General features: G+C 43.2%; 1 protein-coding gene across 1 annotated transcript in view; it reads right to left on the bottom strand.

The window, feature by feature from the left end:
* The window catches only part of NELL1 (neural EGFL like 1), a 964969-nt gene that overhangs the window by 702849 nt on the left and 240461 nt on the right, over positions 1 to 21659 (bottom strand). Inside the window, exons 8-9 of the mRNA XM_055416043.2 lie at positions 18175 to 18277; positions 7002 to 7075 (exon numbers count right to left, since the gene is read on the bottom strand). Coding sequence (XP_055272018.2) covers positions 7002 to 7075; positions 18175 to 18277 — 177 coding nt within the window. The remainder of the gene's footprint in view (positions 1 to 7001; positions 7076 to 18174; positions 18278 to 21659) is intronic.

Here is a 21659-nt window from a genome sequence, read left to right as displayed (position 1 = left end):
ATGACAAAGAATGAGATGGCTGGATGGCATCACCGACTCTGTGGACATGAGTTTGAGTGAACTCCGGGAGTTGGTGATGGACAGGGAGGCCTGGCGTGCTGTGATTCATGGGGTCGCGGAGAGTCGGACACGACTGAGCGACTGAACTGAACTGAACTGAACACTACATCACTGATTACGAAGTTGGGAGCTCTCATGAGCTTTTATAAGACAGTTTCAAGACTGCACTGGATCACAAGCACTGTGAACCCAAAGATAAAGAAGACATCGTCCTTGATAAAAACTTCAACTAGAAACCATAATAAAATATAGTAAGTCCTAAAAGAAAAGTGCTCTAATCAAGGTATGGCAATGTATCATTTACTCAATATTAAAGGAAATCAACCATGAATATTCACTGCAAGGACTGTAGCTGAAGCTGCAATACTTTGGCCACCTAATACAAAGAATTAACTTATTGGAAAATACCCTGACGCTGGGAAAGATGGAAGGCAAGAGGAGAAGGGGGCGACAGAAGATGAGATGGTTAGATAGTATCACCGACTCAATGAACATAAATTTGAGCAAACTCCAGGAGATGGTGAAGGACAGAGGAGCCTGGTGTGCTACGGTCCATGGGGTAGCAAAGAGTCAGACACAACTTAGTGACTGAACAAGAACAATAAATACGTCATAGGAGAATAATCAATTCTACCAAAGTGGGAAGAAATTATGAAGAAGATGCCACATTTGAAGGAACTAAATATTGGAATAAGAAGGAAGACAGTTTCCCAGCAGAGGAAACAGACAAGAATCAAAGTATACAGGTATTGAACTGAAAGTGGGTCTGTTAGATGAACACTAGATTCTCCCTAGAAATAAATAAAACCACTTACAAAAAAAATGTTTAAATATTTGTCAGGTGCATCTTATGACCCTATTTCAACAAAGGTCATCTTTGTTGACACCACTAACATCTATATTTAGTTTCACTCTGAATATTTAAAATTGCTTCAATAATTACTCTAAAAGGCAGGATTTGAGAGTCCCTAATTTAATCTAAAATGTTCAGTTATTTTTTGTTCTCCCATTCTCAAAAGCATGGTTAAGTCAACCAAGAAGCAGCTCAAGGAGGGTGGGTCTCATTTAAGGCTGAAAGGTAATTCTCAACATAGATGGGGAGAATAAGATGGTGCTGAGCCACCAGAAAGAATGAGGGAGATTCTGAGTTTTCTATATCCAAGAGATGACTGTCACTCCAGTGGCCCCAGAATTCCCTGGTTTGCCAGGAACACCCATTCTATCAGGCACATCAATTCTAAAATATGAACATAAACATAACTTTAAATGTCAAATATAAATTTAATTTCCAAGTACTGATCATATGGATTACTGGCACCATGGTTTCCTCTCCTTTCTCATAAATTTCAGCCCAGGCAGTCCAACCTCGACTACTCTTTCTGGGGTCCTTTGCTCCCTTTTCCTCTTCATTTCTTGATCTGTCCCAAGGCATCTAGATCTCATGTTTTTCCCCCGTCCTAAAACTGGCCCTAAGATTCTGAAAATCAATCCTGCTTTTCACCCACAGTCCCCATTTCAGCTCTGCTCCATCCTCACCCCCAACCCAGGCCACGCTGGACCACACCCTGGCCTCAACAGCTAGCACCAGTTTAAGGGCAGTTTGTCTGTCAGTTGTACCTCAGTTTCTACAACAGGGAATCAAATCAATTGTTACAAACCAACGGATGTTAATAACCTTCCTATCAGCAGCACTGAGTGGAATGTAAGGGAAAAGACAATGCTTAATTACGTACCATTGTTAACTCGACTTCTATCCCTCAATATTAATATATTTATTCACTATCTACTGCCTTCCCTAGTGGCTCAATGGTAAAGAACACACCTGCCATTGTAGGAGACATAGGTTTGATCCCTGTGTCAGGAAGACTCCCTGGCGGAAGAAATGGCAACCCACTCCAGTATTCTTGCCTGGGAAATCCCATGGACAGAGGAGTCTGGTGGGCTAAAGTCCTTGGGGTCACAAAGACTCGGACATGACTTAGCAACTGAGCATGGATGCATTGCCTCCTTGCACAAACAAGAACAGCAAACTCTGCTGGATCCGTTTAATCAGTTCACTGTGCCCATCCTTCGCTTTGACTCATCTCTCAACCCTCAGAGGGTCCCTGAGGGCACTGGAACCTCTTTGCAGGGAGCCAGAAGTTACCTACAAGTTCCACATCCTCAACCCCCACAGCCCAAAGCCACTAGAGGTTCTTTCTTCAAAGGGAAACAATGGCTGGGGTAACATTTACACTCCAGAACCCCACCAGAATCAGGGTACCTCTAACCTTTCACCTAAAATTGCACCTTTGCTGAGTTTCCTGCATGCCCTAGCCTGAATCCCCCACACCCTTACTGCTTCCTCCCAGGAGCACTGCCTTAATAAATCACTTGTACTTAATCCTGAGCTCAGGGTCTGCTTCTGGCTGAATCTAAACTAAGACGGTAAGATAAATTTCACTCTCGCTGTCAAAAAATTAAACTGTTAAAAGAGATTATCTGTAGGTGGTGAGATTCTGGAGTGATTTTCCTTTACTTTCTTATACTTCCTTCCTCTAAATTCCAAATTTTATATCTTGAGTATATATTTGCTTTTATTTTAAAAAGCAATATTAAAACTGCTGCTGCTGCTGCGTCACTTCAGTCGTGTCCGACTCTGTGCGACCCCATAGACGGCAGCCAACCAGGCTTCCCCATCCCTGGGATTCTCCAGGCAAGAACACTGGAGTGGGTTGCCATTTCCTTCTCCAATGCATAAAAGTGAAAAGTGAAAGTGAAGTCACTCAGTCATGTCCGACTCTTAGCGACCCCATGGTCTGCAGCCCACCAGGCTCCTCCGTCCAGGGGATTTTCCAGGCAAGAGTACTGGAGTGGGGTGCCACTGCCTTCTCCATTAAAACTGCTACAGAAGGCTTTTTAAAAATAATCACTCATGAAAGGTTCTTTTTTATATATAAAATGTTGCTTTGACTACTGATTAAATCAGTCAACAATTCCAATCAACCTTCAATGTATTTAATGAGTAAGATCATAGTTCCAAACATTCAAATAGAGATAAAACCCTTTGCTTGAATTTGAAAATAATATGCACTGTGACTCTAGTAACGTAAGTGCCACCAAATCCATTCAGTTCAGCCACCCAATTTGGTACACACCTTTAACTTTATTTTCATACTCTAATAAGCATCTGATTAATAAATAAATCCTCCTGATTGTGGTAGGTTATTTTATGACCTTTGCACCTCAGCATTGGTGGAGAAATATAATTCATCCATTCTTTATCATTTAGAGTGACTGTCACCATGTCACTGATCAAATATAAACACTTTCAAGCTCTTTACTAATAACTATGCTTAAACTTGAATTTCTAATAACATACAGAACTCACATCTTTAAGTAAAAAAAAAACAAAAAACTGTTACTAGCCTAAAAAGTGTTTCAGGGCAGCAATACTGCACAAAACTGACTGAGATTGTAGGAGAGTTTATTCATCTTGATTTAAAAAACAACAACAGGGGGAAAAAAACAAATACACACACACAGTATGTTAACTTCTGAAATCACTTGGTGAAAATCTTTAAAACAAACTCAGTTTCTTATCTAACTGGTAGTGTTGAAGCTTTGAAATGATCCCAGGAAAATGAAATGCATGGACTGCCAGGCAGCCTTTTGTCAACTAGGGATCTGCATTTGAACCACAGAACACAAGAAATTATTTGAGTAATTATTTGCTCAATTCTCCCAAGGATACACTGACACGGTACCATTTTAGATGTCTAGGAAAGAAGTTAATTCATCACATACAACAGGTAGCTTAGGGCATTAGAGCTTAAATCTTGCAAAAGGCTGTCCAAGAGAGACTGGAGGCACTCCCCTCATACCCATCACCCTCTGTCCCTGCTGACAACATCCATTAAATGTGTCCCAAAGCTCTTCTCTGGCCTTTTATAAATGCTACCCTTTATCAAGGGACTCAATGAGCCATAGCCTGACCAATCTGGTATTCTCAAACAGACTGAAAAGTGATCATTCAATCTTTCTAAATCTATATTTTTACAATTCAAAAATGAGAATTACTTCCAAGTAAATCTAACACCATCAGGGCTAGCAGTAGAGAGGCTAAAAGAGGAGCCTGGAGATTCAGACCACACAGGTTGAGAAACCAGCTGGTCCCCTTACTAGCTATGGGACTCTGCTCCCATGTGCCTCAATTTTCTCATCTGTAAAGTGGGAATGACAATGCTACCCACACCATAGGGTTACTATGAGGTTTTATTAAATAAAGTTTCAAAGGTTTTAAATAGTGTTTAGAAAATACTAAGTACTCAGGAGATGTTAAGTGTTATTGTCAGTGATGCTTCTCTTTGTGCATAATTATTTAGTAGATAATGATAGAAAGACAATAAATGAAGAAATCCATGGCTTTTTAATAGAGAAGGAAACTATTCACATGTACACATACCACATATGCAAAGAGAATAACCTGTCTGCCCCCGCTTCTTCCTAAGTTGTAAAAAAAAATAACAAAACAAAAAGCAGTAAAAGAGGAAGCAGAGTAGGTGAATACCCACACTGTGCCAATAACAATGTTAAGTGCCTATCCAGTACCCTGGCATTTAAACCCATACCCATCTCTTCGAAAGGTCTCCAACAATGTCTGCCCTGAGTCTCTCTGATGAGAACAGAAACTGAATCACAATTATGACCCTTGTCAAGATCACCTGCTACTTCTGTGCAGTATATGAAGGGGGCTGCTGGCTGTGAGTGACAGCTACAGGCTGGATACTGGGATCATCAGCTGAGTGGGTAAAATTGCTCTAGTCATCCCAGCTTCCCTCGAGGGGGAAGAAAAACATTAAGGGTTTTAGAATCTAAATCATCTTCTCTCCCCTCAAAGTGAGGCAATCTACAGAGAATGTGACATACACCTTCCATTCAGGAAGGATATGTACGGTCATGTGGAGGAAGAAGAGCTCACATGTGTTGAGGGCTTACTTCGTACCAGCCAAGCTCTTCACATGCTTTATCTCATTTAATCCACTCAACACGCCATACGGTAATGTGCCAGCCCCAGGTCGGGGACCACCCACCCACTCCTAAATCTGAAACCTCCCATGATTGACTGAGACACCGCGGAGCCCTCACTGTCACACAGCCCTTGCCTCTGCTGCAGACTAAAGAGCCCCCACGCGGAGTCCACTGTCACAGAAGGACCACAGCTGCATACCCACCAGACTGCCTCAACCCATGGAATCTCTGCCATTCCCAGAGGCAGCCAAGAAAGCATGAATGGAAACCACAATAGGGAAGGTTCAAGGGACTTAGCCCCTGAGGTAGAGTCTGGTCAGTGAGAGACAGGACATAGGAAAGAGCCTCCCCCTCACCCCCAGAAGCTCCCCATAAAGAACTAGAGTTGAACTCCCAAGAGTTTCTGTGGGTCTCTAAATGCCTCCTTCTCCTCACCCTTTCAAATACATTCCTTTCTTTTTGCCAGCGATGTGACAAAAAGCCAATGAAATGCCGTGAATGTGACAAAACGCAAGTGAAATGCTTGGAAAGCGGGTCTATTCTGAGACATGTGGTTCCAGCCAGCCTCCCTGAAGATGCCCCACAGAACCAGCCATGCCTCGCTGGGGGGCTGCGGCTGCTCTGGCAGGCACCACCTTGTACCTGCTCCCCTCCCCCCCATCTTTCCCTCTGCCTCTCAGTCCCATGATCTCACCCGAGTAACCGCCTGGCCAGCTCCCACCTTCATCCAGCACTGTGCTCAACTAGGACCTCCTCAGAGAGGCCTTCCCAGACCACCATGCCCACCGCAAAGCTCTCTCTCCCTTTAACCTGCTCTGCATTTTTATAGAATTTGACATCAGAGTTGACCCTTGAACAATGCGGGGATTAGGGACACCGACCCTTCACACCATCTAAAATTGGCACATAATTTATAGTCATCTCTCTGTATCTGTGTACCCATGGTTCTGTATCCAGGAATTCAATCAAGCACAGATACTGTAGCATCACGGTATTTACTACTGGAAAAAAATCCATGTATAAGTGGACCTGCACAGTTCAAACATGTGTTGTTCAAGGCTCCGTCTCTTGTATATCTATTTGTTTATATCTTACTGCCTATCTCCCCGCCAGACTGCAAATTCTCTAAAGACAAGGGCTTTGTTTTGTTCACTGCTGTTCAACCAGAATCTAACAGCATGCCGATAAGTAGCACTTGCTCAACGCATGCCAGCTGAATGATTTACTGAACGAGATCTGCTGCTGCTGCTGCTAAGTCACTTCAGTCGTGTCCGACTCTGTGTGACCCCATAGACGGCAGCCCACCAGGCTCCCCCATCCCTGGGATTCTCCAGGCAAGAACACTGGAGTGGGTTGCCATTTCCTTCTCCAATGTGTGAAAGTGAAAAGTGAAAGTGAAGTCGCTCAGTCGTGTCCGACCCTTAGCGACCCCACGGACTGCAGCCTACCAGGCTCCTCCATCCATGGGATTTTCTAGGCAAGAGTACTGGAGTGGTTTGCCATTGCCTTCTCCGGAATGAGATCTATGGTTCCACAAATCTAACCTCGAAGAATACATGAGAGGGGGCAGGCAGGAGACAGGCATTTTCTAACACTTTCTCACACACTGAGAAGTACAGGTGGCACTATCCACGACTCATATCAGATTAACTGCCCCAATACCTAATCAAAACCTTTCTCCAGGGCCAGCTGACAAGCTCCCTGATTCATGGTAGCTGCTAGATCCCTTCCCCTTCTCACTTCCTTCCCTACATGATCCACAGCTGACCACAAGCTAACCACACAATGACAGTGGCTGAGAACTCCCCATCCTGGACTCCAGCCCAAGGAGTCTTTCGCCGCCTTGGGCCAATATGCTCCATTTCAGAAGCCTACCTAAACCCCACATCTCCTTCTCAACAAGTAATGGGAACCGTAAGATTGAAACTTACTCTGCATTCCTGACAGTTCTTGCTTAAAATCCTCTGGCCTTCTGCAAGGACTTTTCCTCCATAGATACATTTTGCTGTAATAAAACAGAAAAGCACGTCAGATAGATATACTATGTAACAAGGCACTGTCCAGCTCCAGTAGATTCTATAGAACATAAATACTCTAAGCAACACAAATCTCTGTGCATGTCTAGAGTAAGACAGAAATAGTATGGGAATAACTGCTGAATCCCCTATCGGACTGTCATCTTGATTATGTTTGCCATGAGTCCTTCACACCAAGATTATACAACTATTTCCTTGCTGCAGTTGCTGAAGGAATAGAGAATGAATTGCTGAGGTCAGTGTTAAAACAAGGAAGAAGTGGTTGTCATCACCATGGAGTACAAAAGCAGTAGCTTTGATTCAGCTACTCCAGCCATAAAATGAATGACTGGGTGAAAAGGAACTCACATACATTCCATTCATCAGGACCTCAGACACAATGCAGAAGAACACATTTCTCCCCTTTGTAACCATACAAAGCACATGTCTTCAGCTTATCTGTTCCCAAGAAGCCCAGAAAAGAAACACAAGCCTGTACAATGCTATATCAGTGCACTAGAGAGATTGCCTTTGGAAAGGTGAGTTTAATGGGCTAATAGGGAAGGGAGGGAGGAGAGATGGGTCTTGGAAAAAAGTTAACAGAGAAGCATAAATGCTGACCCACTTTTAAGCAACTGTAGAATATGTTTAATTTGATATGATCCTAATGTGTCAGTCAAATTCTCCAGTCACATCAACAGAAACAAGGAAGCAATACCCTTGTGTTGTAGCAAGTGCTACTTACCAGCAGGCTGTTAGATTCTGGGTGAATAATACCCGCTCCCCTGCACGATGAGGATCCTTCCAGCCCTACTCCTCAGGAGAAAAAACTGAAGACGAGCACTCTAAGAGATCTCCACCACTAATTCAGTCTTATCAATACCACCCCATCTCTCAGAGCCTCCATTTCTGTATCTGTTAAACACAGGTAAATTCAATTTGATAGTTTCTTAGTTCTACCATCTTCAGATTCGTGGAATGTTCAGGTACATAGGGACCTTAGCAAACAATTCATGCAACTCCTTCTTTTTGGCCACAGGAAGAGGAAAGCTCAGAAACATTGCTTTGCTTGACATCATGATCCCACAGCAGATATTGTGGTAGGCAACCAGATCCCTCTCCACAGCCAAAGGTCATATTCCTGAAACTGTCATGACTGGTGATGACCAACAGCTCTCAGCTGAAAAGCGACTGCAGACATGCAAAGTCAAAGTGTACAAAGTTAAGGGCCCTTCCCAGGGCAGCCCACATCCAGCGGGTGGTTGATGAAGGTATTGCAAAGTCTGAAGGACTTCCAGCTCCAGAACTTCTCGAGGAATGACTGAGGCATTTGTTGTAACTACACTGCAGTTCAACCTCTCCTGCCCAATTCTGTCTCTTTCACTATCTCACTCCCACCCTAGAACTGATCTTGAACTTCTAATAAAGTACAAGCGAATCTCCATTTCAGAGTCTGTTTCCTCTAAGAATTTGCCCTGCACCAACACATACCTGACTCAAATCTGTGCCTCTCTAGTATCTGCTCTCAGTGAATGGCACTAGTATCCATCCCACACCCCACCACCTGGGGTCCTTCAAACCCCCCCTCTTTCCTCAACCCCACATCCAATCAGTATTCAAATCTCAGCCTCCTCTTCAAGTTTCTCAAGTCAACCAACTTCTCTCCATCCCCATCACCTGCCCCCAGCTGTCATCTTCGCTCAAACAATCCCTCCTCTTTAGTCGAGTAGAAAACTTTCTAACTTGTCTCCCATGTTCTGGTCTAATCTTACCCAGTTCTTCCCCATACAACCATCAGACATACTTTAAGTGCAAATAGGAGGCTCCGCTTCAAAATCATTACAAGTTGCTCACGCCCTCAGAATTTAATTCAAATTCCTGAAGTCAGCATGCAAGGCCATCCCTGCAGTTCCTCCATATCCCTTAGGTTTCACCAATTCCTGCTCGCTCACCCTCCCTCTGAAACTCCCAAACACTCACACCTCCACTGAGACTCCAGCCATGCTCTCTTCTGTTTTGGGATTTGTACACACTGCTTTCTTCTCCAGAACACTCAGTCCCATGAACCTATTGCTGGTAACCTGTCCTATATACCCATCAATTTCACCTTAATCCTGACATCCCCCTAAGAAGTTTTTTTATCTTTTTAACCTCAAGCACTGGAGAACCGTCCTCATCCTGTGCTTCTGTGGTACCCTGGACCTCGCCCTAACAGAACATATATGACACTTTATCTTTGTTGCCCCAATGAGGGTAGGATCTATGTCTATTCATAATTTTATCCCTAGCCCCAAGCTCTGTGCCTCTCTGGGCTTAATGTTAGTATCAATAATTTTAGAATTAATGAGCCTCCTAAGTAGCAAAAATAGAGACATTTTCTGATTCCCAGATGAGAGTTCTTCCTGCTATTCAATGCTATTCCAAACGTTACAAACAGATACTAAGGTTTTCAGAGCAAAACCAACTACAAAGTAGAAAACCAATACAATTTTCTAGATAACTCCCTTCCTTGCTTCATTAAAACAAATTATCCCTGAACATCTTTTATGCCTCAATTTTCCAAATAAATCAGTTGCCTCTGACTCATTGGTCCTAATGAGGATGTGGATTCCCAAATGTGCTTACATGGGGAGACCACACTTCCAAGGGCCTGAAATTCCTGCCTAATAAACTCCCACGCTCCCAAACGCAGCTGCTGCCAACTTGGCAAGATGGCTCACTCCAGAGTGACAGTTGTGCTAAATACACTGCTGTCAAACCTGCCATCTGCTCCTTGGCCCAGGCTGGGACATAAAGACAAGACCTCCCTTCTCATTTTACACCTTGCCACCCCCACGATGCTATGATCACACTTGCTGCCCTGTCTGAAGACATTCGCCTGATTTCTCTTGTCCTCTAATCGACGCTCATTCCAGAGCTTCGATCTGAACACAGGAGTGTCTTACAGTTCACATTCAAACCACACACGGGACACCTCCATCCCTCAAACTTACAGCTCTGGTGTGAAAACTAAGTATCCACTGAACTTTGTGTCTTCACATACACATGTGCATGCCTAAAAGTCGTGTATGACTCTTTGCCACTCCACGGACTGTAGCCTGCCAGGGTCCAACGTCCATGGGATTTTCCAGGCAAGAATACTGGAGTGGGTTGCCATTTCATTTTCCAGGGGATCTTCCTGGCCCAGGGATCAAGCCCAAGTCTCCTGCTTGGCAGGCATTTCTTTACCATTGAGCCACCGTCCTCACATATAGAGGCTGCAAAAGACATCAACATGATGGCTGATGTGCCTCAGCCATTCACAACCTTGGCCCTGAAACAAGATGTGTACCTGATTATGATATCAAACAGTATCTATGCAATTATCTCAGGACAGTTCAGCATCACCACTGAGGTCACGAGAATTTCCCCTGCTTTCTCATCTTTGCCCACTTCTCTGACGGTGCCCCCCTTCCCCCGCTGTATCCCTAACACCAGTCCTCACTATCCAACCTCCTGACCTACCGCCAAAAGGCTTATTTTTTATGTCTGAGGAAATTCAAACAGAAGGTGAGTCAGGCTCCGATGCCTGTGGCTGGGGCATTTGGGACTCCGTTCCAACAGCTTTTGGTATGAGTGGAAATATAAATGGATACCTGAAGCCCTTCACACCACACCAGGGACATGCAAACAAGACTATTTCACAGTGTCTGACCATGAAATTGAAACCCCGCACCAACACACATTTCTTCATGATATCAGAAACAAATGTACTAGGGGTTTAGAGAAATAAGCAGTTGTATCTTTTTGCACCCAAACACCTGGCCCTTCAAATTCAAACCTGATTTCCCTAGTGCAATGGATGGACACTTTTTAACTAAACAACTGACAGGCACCACATGGCACCCCTGTCAGATGTGGATGTGAGATTGCTCTGTCTTTATTTAGATATTTGCACCCTGCACACATTGCACCATCCCTTGGCACTCGGCAGCTAAGAACATCAAAATCAACACTCCATGTTACACTTTAAAGGACAGCGGCAGATCAGAAAGTCTGAACACCCAAGGAGTCGACCTCACTTGTTCACAGGCCTGGCTTCAGATACTGCTTCTCGGAGCAAGACACCCACATCAAACCGGTTCTCTCTCAGGCATCTCTAACATTTCTGAAACCATTTCTTCCACCTGCTTTATTTCTATTAATCACACTAGGAGTCTCCCATGCGCTCTTGTTCAAAACCTGGCAAATTCTGCCTTATAGATGCTCTCTGATTCAGTTATCTCAAATTAAAAACAAAAAAATGCTTACGAAGTACCTACCATGTGCCAGGTCCTTTGGCTATCACTCACATTGATCCCTCCCTTTTCATCACCTCAGGCAGAATCTGTCAGCTGGCTTCATCACCTTTGTTGCAGAATGCCTGAATCCCACACTCAACTTCCTGTCTTCTGCTCTCCCCATGCAGTGACTTTTGTCAAAGCATTTCTTTGATTATGCCTCAACCCTACTTCAAAATCTTGCTTTTCAGCCCCCAGATAAAATGTGGTGTTTACTTCATGATTCTGCATGTGCAATTCCCTTTGGCAGGTATGTTCTTACCTACCTGGTCCACATGGCAAACTCCTATTCATCTGTCAACACCCTACTCAGCTGTTCCTTCCCCTGCAAAGCTTTCCTAACACTCACACACACACCCAAGTTTCTGATGGAATTGATCACTCCCTTCCCTGTGCCACCTCTGCATTTCACATAGCATGCATGCTGCACAATCCTCTTATAATGAGGTGGTGCAAATATCTCCCTGGATAGCATGCGGTAGAGGAAACAGTTAAAAGCACTAGCTCTGGAGCCAGATGACCTGAGTTTTATTTTGGTTCAGCCAAGGCTGAGAGACATCGGACAAGTTAGTTCTCCTCTCTGTGCTCCACCTGCTCATCTATAAGACGGGGATCATAGTGGAACCTATGACCAGGGGTGGTTGGAAGAATTACATTAATTAATGACCATAAAAGGGCTTAACACAGTGTCTGACATAGAATGAAATATCCACTTTTTTTCCCATAGTTGGGCCCAGAGGTAAGAACAGAGGTGGGAGAAGAGCTTCTATAAGGATGACTAAAGGAATTAAATGAAATATGATCGCCATCATTCATCCCCTGAAACACCTTTGCAGCTTATTTCTACTTCTCACCCACAGAAACCCTCTATTATCAAATAGACTATCTCCCTCTCCTTCCACCACTTCTTTTCCTTTCAAATACTGTCGTGGAAAGCTCGAGATTTCCTCTCCATCCTTTCCCTTCTCTCTCATCTCTGAGAGCTCCCAAATCTATCCAAAAGAATACTGATTCTTACTTCACACTCTATGACATTCTTTAGGTCCATCCACATCTCTACAAATGACCCAATTTCATTTCTTTGTACAACTGAGTAATATTCCATTGTACAAATATACCACATCTTCTTTGTCTATTCCTCTGTTGATGGCCATTTAGGTTGCTTCCATGTGCTGGATATTGTAAATAGTGCTGCAATGGACAATGGGCACAGGGAACTCTACTTAATGCACTGTGGTGACCTGAACAGGAAGGAATTCCAAAAGGGAGAGGATATATATATATGGGCTGCAAAAGACATCAACATGATGGCTGATACATATATATTTGCTGCTGCTGCTAAGTCACTTCAGTCGTGTCCGACTCTGTGCGACCCCACAGATGGCAGCCCACCAGGCTCCTCTGTCCCTGGGATTCTCCAGGCAAGAACACTGGAGTGGGTTGCCATGTCCTTCTCCAATGCATGAAAGTGAAAAGTGAAAGTGAAGTCACTCAGTCATGTCCAACTGGTAGCAACCCCATGGACTGCAGCCTACCAGGCTCCTCCGTCCATGGGACTTTCCAGGCAAGAGTACTGGAGTGGGATGCCATTGCCTTCTCTGCAAGAAGTTCACTAAGTGATTCTAATGAGTAGCTGCTGCTGCTGCTGCTGCTAAGTCGCTTCAGTCGTGTCTGACTGTGCAACCCCATAGACGGAAGCCCACCAGGCTCCGCCGTCCCTGGGATTCTCCAGGCAAAAACACTGGAGTGGGTTGCCATTTCCTTTTCCAACGCATGAAAGGAAAAAGTGAAAGTGAAGTCACTCAGTCGTGTCCGACTCTTAGCAACCCCATGGACTGCAGCCTACCAGGCTCCTCCGTCCATGGGATTTTCCAGGCAAGAGTACTGGAGTGGGTTGCCATTGCCTTCTCCAGTGAGTAGCTGCTGCTACTGCTGCTGCTGCTAAGTCACTTCAGTCGTGTCTGACTCTGTGTGACCCCATAGACGGAAGCCCACCAGGCTCCCCCGTCCCTGGGATTCTCCAGGCAAGAACACTGGAGTGGGTTGCCATTTCCTTCTCCAATGTGTGAAAGTGAAAAGTGAAAGTGAAGTCGCTCAGTCGTGTCCGACCCTTAGCGACCCCACGGACTGCAACCTACCAGGCTCCTCCATCCATGGGATTTTCTAGGCAGTAGTACTGGAGTGGCTTGCCATTGCCTTCTCCAGTGAGTAGCTAGGTATGTTTAATTCCTTGAAAAGAGCAGACATCCAAGAAATGTTTGAGGAATGAAACTCCTGCACCACTTTCTAGACTTCCATGCCCACAGCTAAGGAATCTAGAAGGCTCTCTGGAGTTTACCCTAATGCATTCCAAAAAGATGAAGAGCCTAGGATCAGGAATTATGAGAACTACCTTGCTCGTGGAGACGGCCTGATTTGTTGGGCCTTTTAGTCACAACAAAAGGACAAAGTACTTTTTTCAGGCAATGAGTTGAGATATGACCACTTGGACCAAGTTCTTTCCTATTTCCACATGGATGCCCTAGCATCAGTACTTTTTCTCAGAGACCCTAGGACACTACCCCACCCAAACGCAGAGAGGAGCTTAGGAAATTTTATCTGAAAGGGACAACCAAAAGAAGTATTTTCCATCCTTTATCTGATGTGAAGATATCTGAAAACTTCTGTGTATTGCTGAATTAGTTTTCATCATTTATATATATATATATATATATATATTTGCACCCTGCAGTATACCCTTTATATATATATTTGAACCCAGGAGTGGAATTTTACCATCTTATTAAACTATAAACATCTCAAACTACTGATCAGAGTTGCTGAGAAAATTTATACTACTTAGCTAAATGGTTATCAATTCCAAACAAAGGCAAAAAACATACTGAGAGGTTCAGTTCAGTTCAGTTCAGTCGCTCAGTCATGTCCGACTCTTTGCGACCCCATGAATCACAGCAGGCCAGGCCTCCCTGTCCATAGGTAGCTTATTTATCAGCATCTTGATAAAATCAGGTAAGCTTGCTTAAAAGCATTTTTTAAAGTTAAAACTCTCCAATAAATTAAATAAAAATGACTATACCACACACTTCTAGTGAGAGGACAAGAATGGAAATTCCAGACCAGCTGACCTGCCTCTTGAGAAACCTGTATGCAGGTCAGGAAGCAACAGTTAGAACTCGACATGAACAACAGACTGGTTCCACATAGGAAAAGGTGTACGTCAAGGCTGTACATTGTCACCCTGCTTATTTAACTTATATGCAGAGTACATCATGAGAAACACTGGGCTGGAAGAAGCACAAACTGGAATCAAGATTGCCGGGAGAAATATCAATAACCTCAGATATGCAGATGACAACACCCTTATGGCAGAAAGTGAAGAGGAACTCAAAAGCCTCTTGATGAAAGTGAAAGAGGAGAGTGAAAAGGTTGGCTTGAAGCTCAACATTCAGAAAACTAAGATCATGGCATCTGGTCCCATCACTTCTTGGGAAATAGATGGGGAAACAGTGGAACAGTGTCAGACTTTGTTTTTTTGGGCTCCAAAATCACTTCGGATGCTGATTGCAGCCATGAAATTAAAAGATGCTTACTCCTTGGGAGGAAAGTTATGACCAACCTAGAAAGTATATTAAAAAGCAGAGACATTACTTTGCCAACCAAGGTCCGTCTAGTCAAGGCTATGGTTTTTCCCGTGGTCAGGTATGGATATGAGAGTTGGACTGTGAAGAAAGCTGGGCGCCGAAGAATTGATGCTTTTGAACTGAGGGTGGAGAAGACTCTTGAGAGTCCCTTGGTCTGCAAGGAGATCCAACCAGTCCATTCTAAAGGAGATCAATCCTGGGTGTTCATTGGAAGGACTGATGCTAAAGCTGAAACTCCAGTACTTTGGCCACCTCATGCAAAGAGTTGACTCACTGGAAAAGACTCTGATGCTGGGAGGGATTGGGAGCAGGAGGAGAAGGGGACAACAGAGAATGAGATGGCTGGATGGCATCACCAACTCGATGGACATGAGTTTGGGTAAACTCCAGGAGTTGGTGATGGACAGGGAGGCCTGGCGTGCTGTGATTCATGGGGTCACAAAGAGTCGGACATGACTGAGTGACTGAACTGAACTGAACAAGAACTCTGAAAATGTCAGCTTCTTGGCCCAAGAATTCTACTTTGAAAATTCAAAGACAATGTGAAATAAAAAATATGGTCTCATTCAATCATGTCTGATACTTTGAAACTACATAGACTGTAGCCCAGTAGGCTCCTCTGTCCATGGAATTCTCCAGGTAAGAATACTGGAGTGGGTAGCCACTCCCTTCTCCAAAAGATCTTCTTGAGCCAGGGATAGAACCCAGGTCTCCTGCACTGCAGCCAGATTCTTTACTGTCCAAGCCACCAGACTTTGAAAATGTCAGTCTCTTGGCCCAATAATTCTACTTTACAGAATTCAAAGAAAATATAAAATACAAAAATGTGGCCTCACAAAAAAACATATTATTGAATAGTGGTTTATAACAATGAAAAGGGGGAAACAATCTATTTATCCAACAATTGGGGAATAATTAAGTTATGCAACAACCAAACAGCAGAACACTATAAAGCTCTTTAAAGTGAAGTTCATATAGTTTTTAAAAGCATAAAAATATACTTAAGTGATAACGCCATATCAATAAAGTTGGCTAAAATTATCTATACAATAAGAACTCAACTGTCCACAAAATAAAAGTTTTTAAAAAATGAAATCCACTATGATTTCAAGTGTTTGTTTTCAAGTGGTGGCATTATGGGTAACTTTCCATATTTATCTTTACACTTCTCTGTGATTTCACATTTACAATGACACAGAACAGCTGAAAGACTCACCTATGCCCATGTCCAAATAACATCTGACAAGAGACAGCATTTACAGATCCATGGAGCTCAAGATAATAGATTTAAAATACCTCATGGCTTTTAAACAAATCCCTAATAGTTTCTCAACTTATTCCTCTGCTATTATATAGAATACATCAAGATAGAAAAATAATGTATACATATTATTCTAAAAACTATCTTTCCATCATTGAATCAAACTATAATCTCAATATCTGGGCCCTTGATCTATCCATGACTTCCAAAAGTGCTTGGAATAAAAACAAGAAAGTTTCTTCTAGATTAACTTTGAGTAAGCCCTCCAGAGTAGTGGATGTACCATATCAACTATAAAAAGAAGACATTTTTCAAAGTTCCTTTTGAAAGGATATAAAAAAAGATTGGGCTGGTACAACCAGACCGGCTATCTGCATTCCCACTGTCATATTAGGGGACATGCTGTTCTCGACAAAAAGTTCATGTTTTGAAGATCTAGTAATGGTGGTGTTTTCTGGCAGAGAAATGATTTTGAAAATTATCCATCAGATGGCACATTTCTAACTTAAACTTTCCTTTTCCCGTGAAGAGCTTGCTGCTGCTGCTAAGTCACTTCAGTCGTGTCCGACTCTGTGTGACCCCACAGACGGAAGCCCACCAGGCTCCCCCGTCCTTGGGATTCTCCAGGCAAGAACACTGGAGTGGGTTGCCATTTCCTTCTCCAATGTGTGAAAGTGAAAAGTGAAAGTGAAGTCACTCAGTCTTGTCCGACCCTTAGCAACCCCACGGACTGCAGCCTACCAGGCTCCTCCATCCGTGGGATTTTCTAGGCAAGAGTACTGGAGTGGCTTGCCATTGCCTTCTCCGGTGAAGAGCTTATGGTCTGATAAAAAGACTAAAGGCTCTGTCGTCAGACAGAATTTGCTTTATATTTCACCTCTGTCACTTACTAGCTTTGCAAACTTGACAAGTTATCTTCCCTAAGCTTCCTATAAATAGTGATAATAACAATCCCCCCAAAAAAGTATTCCAGTGAGGACTCAATAAACTAATAGAATGAAACCACTTAACACAGAACCTGACACGTACCATACCAATAATTCTAAATGACAGCTTTTACTCTTCATGCTTGTCCAGGGTTCATGTCACCATTTCATTTGAAATAGTGTCCTCTGTAATACAGAGGGAAAAGGATTTTTAAATCATCGCATAATTTGGACAAGCCAACTTTGAAGGAAGTTGTCCCAATATTTTAACTGAAGTTCAATCTTGAAATTCCTATCAAAGGCCCTTTAATAATAGGAAAACTGACTAAAATCTCGGATAGCCAAAACACAGAGCATGGGCCTTACCTTGATCAATCAAAATGAGTGGACCTGGGGCTTCCTTGGTGGTGCAATGCAGGGGGCAGGGGTTCGATCCCTGGTCTGGGAAGATCCCACAGGCCACAGAGTAACTAAGCCTGTGTGCCACAACTACTGAGGGCCACGCACCTGGAGCCTGTGCCCCACGAGAGAAGCCACCTTGACTCGAGAAAGCCCACACACAGGAACGAGAACCCAACACAGCCATGAATAAATGTTCAGGAAAAAAAGGAGACCAAAGCACATGGAACCTTGGAGTCATGACTTCACAGATCAACTCCACCCACCCCCAGCTGTTTGATCCCGGGCAACTGACTTAAGCCTCGTCAATGCCAGTTCCCTGTAGAAAAGAATGGAAAGAATAGTAACTAAGGTTGATGTGAGGATTAATGAATAAATATATATTTATGTATATATAGCCTGTGTAAAGTGTCTGCACATCACAAGTAATTAATTGCTGGTATTGATATTTCATCAATGTTGCTCAGTTGGAGGTCTGAAAAAAAGGGGAATAAATCAATCTCGAAGCACTGAGGACCACCCTGACCCTCAGTCAGTACTTACGTCGGCAGACCTTACAGCACTGGCCGGCAATGTGCACGGGGAGGGAGTCTGAAGAGCAGTTGATGGGGGGACAGGACATCCTTCGGCATTCCACAGCCCCACTCTGAGGAAGGAAAGGCAGGAAAAGGCATCTCAGCAGAGGTGACCTCAGCAGGACAAAGCTCACATTCCAGGCCAGAAACTTCACCAGGAAAACAGAAGTAGCGTGAGTAGTTCCTGGAGCTTCCCAGGTGGCTCTAGTGCTAAAGAACCCTCCTGACAAAGCAAGAAACCTAAGAAATGCAGCTTCAATCCTTGTCGGGAAGATCTCCTGGAGAAAGGCATGGCAACCCACTCTACAAATAATTTTCTCCAGCGCATATGAAACCATGCCACCTCAATTACTTTTCTGATATATATCACTGCTTCATTCTGCCATCAGACTAAACAGATTAGGCAGAAAACAAAAGTCTATTTTTACAAGAACATAAGTAACACCTTTTGCAGACCCTGAAATCACTGTTGAAGCACTAACAATCATTTTGTATTTTTGCAGACAAACAATGACATTCTTTAGACACTTATCAAATAGTTTCAGCTTGACGGGGTTTACATACTAATGTGGGGTGACGGTAGGGGTTCTTTAATTCTCCAAAACAGATCAAATAATAGATACAAATAATACAAATAATGGATAATCTGAGAGTAAGGGGCTCCTGCAATTCTCTAAAACAGATAATGGATACCTTGTAAAATACAATGAAGACACCAAGGAACTAATTAACCTCTTTTTAAAATGTATCCTAGCAGAGAAAAGCTGTGACTCAAGTGAACCACTCAGTTCAGTTCAGTTGCTCAGTCATGTCCCGACTCTTTGCGACACCATGGACTGCAGCACGCCAGACCTCCCTGTCCATCAACAATTCCTGGAGTTTACTCAAATGCATGTCCATTGAGTCGGTGATGTCATCCAACCATCTCATCCTCTATCATCCCCTTCTCCTCCTGCTTCAATCGTTCCCAGCATGACGGTCTCTTCCAAGGAGTCAATTCTTCGCATCAGGTGGCCCAAGTTTCAGTTCAGTTTCAGCTTCAGCATCAGTCCTTCCAATGAATATTCAGGACTGATTTCCTTCAGGACGGACTGGATGGATCTCCATGCAGTCCAAGGGACTCTCAAAAGTCTTCTCCAACACCACAGTTCAAAAGCATCAATTCTTCAGTGCTCAACTTTCTTTATAGTCCAACTCTCACATCCATTCATGACTACTGGAAAAACCATAGTCTTAACTAGACAGACCTTTGTTGGCAAAGTAATATCTCTGCTTTTTAATATGCTGTTTAGGCTGGTCATAACTTTTCTTCCAAGGAGTAAGGGTCTTTTAATTTCATGGCTGCAGCCACCATCTGTAGTGATTTTGGAGCCCCAAAAAATAAAGTCAGCCACTATTTCCCCATCTATTTGCCATGAAGTGATGGTACCAGATGCCATTATCTTAATTTCCTGAATGTTGAGCTTTAAGCCAACATTTTCACTCTGTGTTTTTACTTTCATTAATAGGCTCTTTAGTTCTTCTTCACTTTCTGCCATAAGGGTGGTGTCATCTGCATATCTGAGGTTATTGATATTTCTCCCTGCAATCTTGATTCCAGCTTGTGCTTCATCCAGCCCAGCATCTCTCATGATGTACTCTGAAAATAAGTTAAAAAGCAGGGTAACAATATATAGCCTTGATGTACTCCTTTTCCAATTTGGAACCAGTATGTTGTTCCATGTCCAGTTCTAACTGTTGCGTCCTGAACTGCATATAGGTTTCTCAAGAGGCAGGTCAGGTTGTCTGGGATTCCCAGCTCTTTCAGAATTTTCCACAGTTTGTTGTGATCCACACAGTCAAAGGCTTTGGCATAGTCAATGAAGCGGAAATAGATGTTTTTCTGGAACTCTCTTGCTTTCTCCATGGTCCAGCGGATGTTGGCAATTTGATCTCTGGTTCCTCTGCCTTTCCTAAATACAGCTTGAACGTCTGGAAGTTCGCGGTTCATGTACTGTTGAAGCCTGGCATGGAGAATTTTGAGCATTACTTTGCTAGTGTGTGAAATGAGTACAATCGTGCGGTAGTTGGAACATTCTTTGGCATTGCCCTTCTTTGGGACTGGAATGAAAACGGACCTTTTCCAGTCCTGTGGCCACTGCTGAGTTTTCCAAATTTGCTGGCATATTGAGTGCAGCACTTTCACAGCATCATCTTTCAAGATTTGAAATAGCTGAACTGGAATTCCATCACCTCCACTAGTTTTGTCCACAGTGATGCTTCCTAAGGCCCACTTGACTTTGCATTCTAGGATGTCTGGCTCTAAGTTATTGATCATACCATTGTGATTATCTGGGTCATGAAGATCTTTTTTGTATAGTTCTTCCATGTATTCTTGCTCCCTCTTCTTAATATCTTCTGCTTCTGTTAGGTCCATACCATTTCTGTCCTTTATTGTGCCCAGCTTTGCATGAAATGTTCTCTTGGTATCTCTAATTTTGTTGAAGAGTTGTTCCCATTCTATTGTTTTCCTCTATTTCTTTGCACTGATTGCTGAGGAAGGCTTTCTTATCTCTCCTTGCTATTCTTTGGAACTCTGCACTCAAATGGATATATCTTTCCTTTTCTCCTTCGCTTTTCACTTCTCTTCTTTTCACAGCTATGTAAGACCTCCTCAGAAACCATTTTGCTTTTTTGCATTTCTTTTTTTGGGGGATGGTCTTGATCCATGTCCCCTGGACAATGTCATGAACTTCTGTCCATAGTTCTTCAGGCACTTTGTCTATCAGATCTAATCCCTTGAATCTATTTGTCATTTCCACTGTATAGTTGTAAGGGATTTGATTTAGATCATACCTGAATCGTCTAGTGGTTTTCCCCACTTTCTTCAATTTAAGTCTGAATTTGGCAATAAGGAGTTTGTGATCTGAGATACAGTCAGCTTACAGAGCTTCTCCATCTTTGCCTGTAAAGAATATAATCACTCTGATTTTGGTGTTGACCATCTAGTGATGTCCACGTGTAGAGTCTTCTTGTGTTGTTGGAAGAGGGTGTTTGCTATGACCAGTGCATTCTCTTGGCAAAACTCTATTAGCCTTTGCCCTGCTTCATTCCGTGCTCCAAGGCCAAATTTGCCTGTTACTCCAGGTGTCTCTTGACTTCCTACTTTTGCATTCCAGTCCTCTATGATGAAAAGGACATCTTTTTTGGGTGCTAGTTCTAGAAGGTCTTGTAGGTCTTCATAGAACCGCTCAACTTCAGCTTCTTCATCATTACTAGTCAGGGCATAGATTTGAACTACTGTGATATTGAATGGTTTGTCTTAGAAATGTACAGAGATCATTCTATCGTTTTTGAGATTGCATCCAAGTATCGCATTTTGGATTCTTTTGTTGACTATGATGGCTACTCCATTTTTTCTAAGGGATTCTTGCCCACAGTAGTACATATAATGATCATCTGAGTTAAATTCAC

Source organism: Moschus berezovskii, chromosome 25, assembly GCF_049115385.1.
Source record: "Moschus berezovskii isolate FMDL1 chromosome 25, NW_MosBer_1.0, whole genome shotgun sequence".
NCBI lineage: Eukaryota > Metazoa > Chordata > Mammalia > Artiodactyla > Moschidae > Moschus > Moschus berezovskii.
This window is presented reverse-complemented; position numbering and strand designations above follow the sequence as displayed.